At 46.3% G+C, this 7,288-nt stretch overlaps 1 protein-coding gene across 1 annotated transcript in view; it reads left to right on the plus strand.

Annotated features, from left to right (window-relative positions):
* plag1 (pleiomorphic adenoma gene 1) overlaps positions 1 to 6,393 on the plus strand; it is a 14,638-nt gene extending 8,245 nt beyond the window's left edge. Inside the window, exons 2-3 of the mRNA XM_023420537.2 lie at positions 2,882 to 3,238; positions 3,401 to 6,393. Coding sequence (XP_023276305.1) covers positions 2,991 to 3,238; positions 3,401 to 4,583 — 1,431 coding nt within the window. The 5' untranslated portion in view covers positions 2,882 to 2,990 and the 3' untranslated portion in view covers positions 4,584 to 6,393. The remainder of the gene's footprint in view (positions 1 to 2,881; positions 3,239 to 3,400) is intronic.
* The last annotated feature ends 895 nt before the right edge of the window (positions 6,394 to 7,288 follow it).

The following is a 7,288-nucleotide window of genomic DNA, read 5'->3' on the forward strand; positions in this document are numbered from 1 at the left end:
TTGTCTGATTCTGTCCTGATTCTGTCCTCTGATTCTGTTGTCTGATTCTGTCCACTGTCCTCTTATTCCATCCTCTGATTCTGTCGTCTGATTCTTTCCTGATTCTGTCCTCTTATTCTGTCCCCTGATTCTGTCGTCTGATTTTGTTGTCTGATTTTGTCGTCTGATTTTGTTGTCTAATTCTGTCCTCTGATTATGTCCTGATTCTGTCCTCTGTCGTCTGATCCTGTCCTCTGATTCTGTCATTCTGTCGTCTGATTCTTTCCTCTGTCCTCTGATTCTGTTGTCTGATTCTGTCCTGATTCTGTCCTCTGATTCTGTTGTCTGATTCTGTCCACTGTCCTCTTATTCCATCCACTGATTCTGTCGTCTGATTCTGTCGTCTAATTCTGTCGTCTAATTCTGTCCTCTGTCCTGATTCTGTCCTCTGATCCAGTTGTCTGATTCTGTCCTCTGATTCTGTCCTCTGTAGACTCACACATCTACGATGGTGAAAACATCATCAGCAGCCAATGACCCTTACTATCAATCAATCAATCAATCAATCAATCAATCAATCAAATAGTCAATCAATCAATCAATCAGTCAATCAATCAATCAATCAATCAATCAATCAATCAATCAATCAGTCAATCAATCAAATAGTCAATACATATAAAAGACTTCACGTCTTACATCGTAACATTCATTCATTCATTCATTTTCTACCGCTTATCCTCTAGTAGGGTCGCGGGGGGGCTGGAGCCCAGCATCGTAACATGTAGAATAAAATCTTTTCAGTTCATCAAATCTAAAAACATTTAAATGAATGTTGAGAGTCAATTAAATTTTGTTCTTAGTTCAGACCTTCATTCACCTTAATGTCTGGACTAGAGTTGTAGATGAGTGGCAGGAAGCTCCTCCCACTATGACATCACAGCAGGCTTGTTGTTTTGATGACCAGCAGCGGCTTGACTTTATTAGAATGATTAATAATCTGTTCGTTTGGCCTGAAAAATAGTTTGATCGCCTGCTTCTTATATCTAAGGACCTGTTCACACCTGGTCGCACCCGATCACATCTGTTCAAAGATCCGACCACTCAGACCACATTCAGAGGTGGTCTGGACCATGTGGCCACACTGAAGGACCGCCCACTCTACTGACTGATTGGTCCCAGTCTCAGTGTTTCACATGCATTGATTTATGATGTCACCATGAACCACCACATATTGATCTTCTATATTCTTTTACTATTTCACACAACTACACAGTTCGCTCTCTGTAAACAGAGATGATTCATGTGTCACATGGTCATTCTGCCGCCAGGTGTGGACAGATGAGCTGTTCACCTGTGGTTGGATCACCTGTGTTCACGGCAGAGGTCCAGTCCTGCTGCTGTTGGACAGACACAGTTTGTCTTTGACACAGATGAAGACGTGTTCAGTGAACTCTGAAGTAGAGAAGGTAGAAGTGTCCTGGGAGGTCAGCTGAGACATAGCTCTTGTGAATGCAGCTTGACAGTGAGTCATGCTGGTTTAATATGTGTTAACTAATATTGTAATATCATATTGATCAGGAGGGTTGTTGATGAATGAAACAGCATCGTCTTCAGAAACAGTGAAAACATGTTCCTGAGTGAGACGAGCTGAGCTCCTCAAGTACAAACCAACAGTGATCACAGACTTTCTACATGATCATTAAGTTTTATTGTGCATTAAAAGAATTGAACCATATGATTTAAATGACTTTCATTTTAAGATGCTTTGAAGACTTCATGTACTGAAGTAAGAACAGTCTCCTCTCAGATGGGGGCGGAGACTAAGACTGACTGGTTCATTTTTAACTGAGATCACCACAGACAGACAAGTCCAGCTAATGTCATGAACTTCTTTTGGTGATCATGTGACCTATGAAGCTCTGGACATTAAGGTGCTGTATGAATGCAGCCAGTTATTATTTCCACCTGCTCTCAGATGTTTGACCTCTGTCAGTCACCTGACAGCTGCAGCTCCTCTACCTGTCCAGGTGCAGCTGCTACAATACTGTAATGCCAGCGACCCTCACTCCTGCACACGATGTTTACACACTAATGATTAATACGACACCAAATGTGTTTTGTTTTTCTTACATAAACATATTAGTCACTAAATGATGATACCAACATGTTAATGTTCACTGACAGAATTAAAGGGCCAGTGGGTAGGATTTAGGGAGATCATGGAATATAATATATATAATATATATATAAAAGAATGTAATCAGCTCAAAATGATGCTCCATATCTACAGCAGGTCCTCGTGTTTCTACAGGAGCCCAGAGCGGACAAACAAACTCTGGCTCTAGAGACCAGCTCTGTGTTTTACCTGAAGGCCACTGTAGGTTCTCACTCTTGGAGAGGGAGGGCTGAGGAGGGGAGGGGTGTTCAGTTGGTTGCAATCTGCAGCTTCACCACTAGATGTCACTAGATCCTCCACGCAGGTCCTGTAAGGAACAACAGAACATAAAGAACAGAAATGAGAAAAAAGTGATAAAAGTCACCAGATATAGAATTACATGTTAATTAGACTTCAAATTAACGATTCTGAGATTAAACTTTGTGGCTCTAATCTTCTTAGTTTATTAATCATGAGATAAAAAAGATAAAAAAAAAACACATTATTAACTTTTAATATTTGGATGAGGTCCAGTGTTGTACAGGTATTGTGTTGTTGTGTCTCTGCATCATATATGTTGAGCTGAATATCAGTGTTTGCTGCTGCATTAATGACGTTTCCTGCAGGAATAACGTGAGCTGATCATTCTGATGATGTCAGCAGTAAACATCCAGGATCATTAGATGAAGTTGAACCTCAGACCTCAGCTCAACCGCTCACATGATCCTCTCTCTCTGTGTCTTGCAGGCCTCTGAGTCCGGGCGGTGTTGAGCACATAAAACTGGATAGAATAATTGCATCAGTACTAGTTGGGCTCTGCGCCCCTGTCCATGTAGCTGGTCTGCCTTAGGGTGCCATGGCCACAGGAACCCAGGGCCACCGTGACCACATCTTGGAGAAAGCCAAGCTCACGCCACCCACGGGGAGGCGCAGGAGAGCCGAGGGGAAGCCCAAGAAGAACTTCCCCTGCCAGGAGTGTCAGAAAGCTTTCAACAGTCTGGAGAAGTTGAAGGTGCACTCGTACTCTCACACAGGAGAAAGACCATACCGCTGCTCCCACCCCGACTGCACCAAGGCGTTCGTCTCCAAATACAAGCTGCTACGGTACAGAGCGCCAGCGGCGCTGCAGGCTGCGCCATGTTGCTTTTCTTTACTGTAACATAGTGTGAAGTAGTCGCAGTGATGTGTTGATGTGTTTGTGTGTCTGTGTAAAGCATGCTACTTAACCATGATTGTTCTGCTCATAGAATGTGTCTGTGTTCAAAGGCATATGGCAACTCACTCACCGGAAAAAAACCACAAGTGTTCATACTGTGAGAAAATGTTCCACCGCAAGGATCACTTAAAGAACCACCTGCACACTCACGACCCGTACAAGGAGGCCTTCACCTGTCAGGAGTGCGGCAAGAGCTACAACACCAAGCTGGGCTTCAAACGCCACCTCGCCCTCCACGCCGCCAACAGCGGAGACCTCACCTGCCAGGTTTGCCTGCAGCCGTTCCCCAGCACCGGGGTTCTTCTCGAGCACCTCAAAACGCACGCCGGCAAGTCCTCAGGCGGGACCAAAGAGAAGAAGCATCGCTGCGAGCACTGCGAGCGCCGATTTTACACCCGGAAGGACGTGCGACGCCACATGGTGGTGCACACTGGACGCAAGGACTTCCTGTGTCAGTACTGTGCCCAGCGCTTCGGCAGGAAGGACCACCTGACACGTCACATGAAGAAGAGCCACCCCCAGGAGCTGCTGAGGGTAAAAACTGAGCCAGCTGATTCGCTGGAGCCCATTGTCTACGACCTGGCGTCCGGGGGCATCAAGGGCGAGCTCCCGGGGATGCTGACGCCGAGACCGCACCAGCTCAACATGTACACAGGCCCCGTCCTGGACACAGAGCCCTTCCCCCCCCACACACACCCCTTCTCTCTGAAGTACCCACTGGGCTCCAACTTTACCTCATACAGCGCCTCCTCTGCGGAGCGGGAGCACCACCTAAAGGGAGAACTGGAGACCTACCTGATGGAGCTGCAGAGCAGCATGCCCTCCTCCTCCTCTGCTGCCCCAGAACCACAGCTCTCCTCCTCCAAACTGGAGCTGGAGCCTCAGGTGGGGGGGCTGGAGGGGGCGAGCGAGGACGTGTCCCTGTCCAAAATGTCCACAGCGGCGGCGGCAGCCGCTGCGGGCGACTCTCTGGCCTCGTCCTCCTCTCTGATGGACTTCTCACAGCTTTTCAACTTCCTTCCGCTCAACGGGCCCCCATACAACCAGGCGGGGGGCAGCGGGGGGCAGGGTGTCGCCTACCCACCCGCCGAAGAGCCCGCACCTCTCGTCCAGCTGCCCCCCCAGTCCTCTGAGGGCCCGGAGGCTGCAGAGAGTCCACTACAGGGGCTCCCCTTCATATCCAACCTGAGCACCCCCACCACACTGCCCCGCTTCCACCAAGCCTTTCAGTGATCCAGTATGTACTGCCCCCCGCACACTGCACTCTAACACACACACACACACACACTTCTTTTCATGAAGTTGATAAATCAGAGATTCAGAGAGAAAATTGTCTCCTGTTGATCAGCTGATCTGACATCAGAGGAAGTGATGAGGCTTCAGTTCACACACACATCTGTAACAGCAGGAAGCACACACACAGTGCTTTGACCTTCTTTAGAGTCGCTGACCTCGTGACCTTGTGACCCTAGATGCAGATTTTGAGATGTATATTGTTTTTAGCACTTTGACCTCAGTGATGTTTCACACGTCACTTTGTTTATGTCTTTGTAGGTTGATTTTAAAGGACCAGTCCACAGTTTTCATGTGTTCACCTGGGTCAGGTAATCCATCACAGTGATCCTGTGTGTCTGTCAGTGACATCATCACTCTGCGATGTTCACTGAGCTGGATCACACCACCTGGTTTCAGGTCTAGGAAAGCAACAGTTTCCCTGAAGCTGAAAAACTGTGATCAGTAAAAACTGATCAGTAATCAATAGACTGAAACATGTGAACGTGGCTCTGGTCCTTTTGATCGACCCATGAAACAGAAGCTCCTCCACATTGTTACAGACAGACAAGGTACTGAGAAGGAACTACAGAGCAGCAGTATTACAGTTTATATTCTGGTGTCATCTCCGTTCTCACAGTGAGGACGTTTCCGTGGAAACTGAAGGGGTCTTTGACTTTTCTTATTTACCCCCTAGCCCCAAACCACAGTCCACCAGACACGTCACAGCAGACTGGTCAGGTATCTGACTCCACCAAAGACATCGTCACGTCAACAGGCACCGGTCTGTACGGTGGCCCTGAAGCTCAAAACACTGAGGCTGAAAGAAACCGACACAAACAGCTTCATCAGGAAGTGTTTCCAGGGGACACTAAAAAGTGATGGACCAGGCTGGTGTTCAATGCTTTTAACTTCAAACGTCACAAAGCTTTGAACAAGTGCCTGGTCCATCACTTTTGTGAGTATCTGCAGCTCTTGAGTCAAACTGACGAAGCTGTTTGTGTTCTGCCTGTTTTCATGTGTTTTATTATAAGTTATATAAGTGTTAACTGTAGTTCCACCATGAAACACAAACACACACATCAGACAGTCAGTCAGTCAGACAGTCAGTCATCAGTCAGTCAGTCAGACAGTCATTGGTCAATCAGTGAATCAGTCAGTCATCAGTCAGTCAATGAGTCAATCAGTCATCAGTCAGACAGTCATCAATCAGTCAGTCAGACATCAGTCAGTCAGATAGTCAGTCAGTCATTCATCAGTCAGACAATCAGTCATCAGACAGTCAGTCAGTCATCAATCAGTCAGTCAGTCAGTCAGATAGTCATCAGTCAGTCATCAGACAGTCAGTCATCAGTCGGTCAGTAGGTCAGTCAGTCAGATAGTCATCAGTCAGTCAGTCAGATAGTCATCAGTCAGTCAGTCAGTCAGACAATCAGTCAGTCAATCAGACAATCAGTCATCAGACAGTCAGTCAGATAGTAGTCAGATAGTCATCAGTCAGTCATCAGTCAGTCAGTCAGTCAGACAATCAGTCAGTCAATCAGACAATCAGTCATCAGACAGTCAGTCATCTGACAGTCAGTCAGTCAGTCAGATAGTAGTCAGATAGTCATCAGTCAGTCATCAGTCAGTCAGTCAGTCAGACAGTCATCAGTCAGCCATCAGACAGTAAGTCAGTCAGATAGTCATTAGTCAGTCAGACAATCAGTCAGTCAGTCATCAATCAGTCAGTCATCAGTCAGCCATCAGACAGTAAGTCAGTCAGATAGTCATTAGTCAGATAGTCATCAGTCAGTCATCAGACAGTCAGTCAGTCAGATAGTCATCAGTCAGACAGTCATCAGTCAGCCATCAGACAGTAAGTCAGTCAGATAGTCATTAGTCAGTCTGTCATCAGTCAGTCAGTCATCAGTCAGACAGTCATCAGTCAGCCATCAGACAGTCAGTCAGTCAGATAGTCAGTCAGATAGTCATCAGTCAGTCAGTCATCAGTCAGATAGTCATCAGACAGTCAGTCAGTCAGATAGTCAGTCAGATAGTCATCAGTCAGTCATCAGTCAGACAGTCATCAGTCAGACAGTCATCAGTCAGTCAGTCAGTCAGTCAGTCATCAGTCAGACAGTCATCAGTCAGACAGTCATCAGTCAGACAGTCATCAGTCAGACAGTCATCAGTCAGCCATCAGACAGTCATCAGTCAGATAGTCATTAGTCAGTCTGTCATCAGTCAGTCAGTCAGTCAGTAAGTCGTCAGTCAACCTCTCCAGAGTCCAGACTGAGTGTCACAGCTGAGCTGTTCCTCTCCTTCAGCTTGTTTCCTGTTTTTCGTTTAAATAATTATCAAAGACACAAAGTCAGCTCCTCGTTAAGGACGATCGAAGTTATTAATCCAAAAACTGGTGATGACACATGAAGTACCTGTAGTGAAACAGCCAACACAGACTAGAAGAGGTTAAACTGCCTTGTTTGTGAACGTTTGGCTGAAACTAAAATCTTAATGAGAAAGATCCATAAAGTTAATTTTACATGATGAGAGTTTATATCTGTACCTGCTGTGTTTAATGTGTCAGAGGAGGAGGAACCATAAATATGTAGATTAGGGAGGTGGGCAGGGGGCGGAGTCTAATACTGAAGCAAGAGCCTCCATAGACTAATTTTCACTGGACC

Source organism: Seriola lalandi, unplaced genomic scaffold (genome assembly GCF_002814215.2).
Source record: "Seriola lalandi dorsalis isolate HSWRI2012SDOR001 ecotype SW California unplaced genomic scaffold, Sedor1 jcf7180002054648, whole genome shotgun sequence".
Classification (NCBI taxonomy): Eukaryota; Metazoa; Chordata; class Actinopteri; order Carangiformes; family Carangidae; genus Seriola; species Seriola lalandi.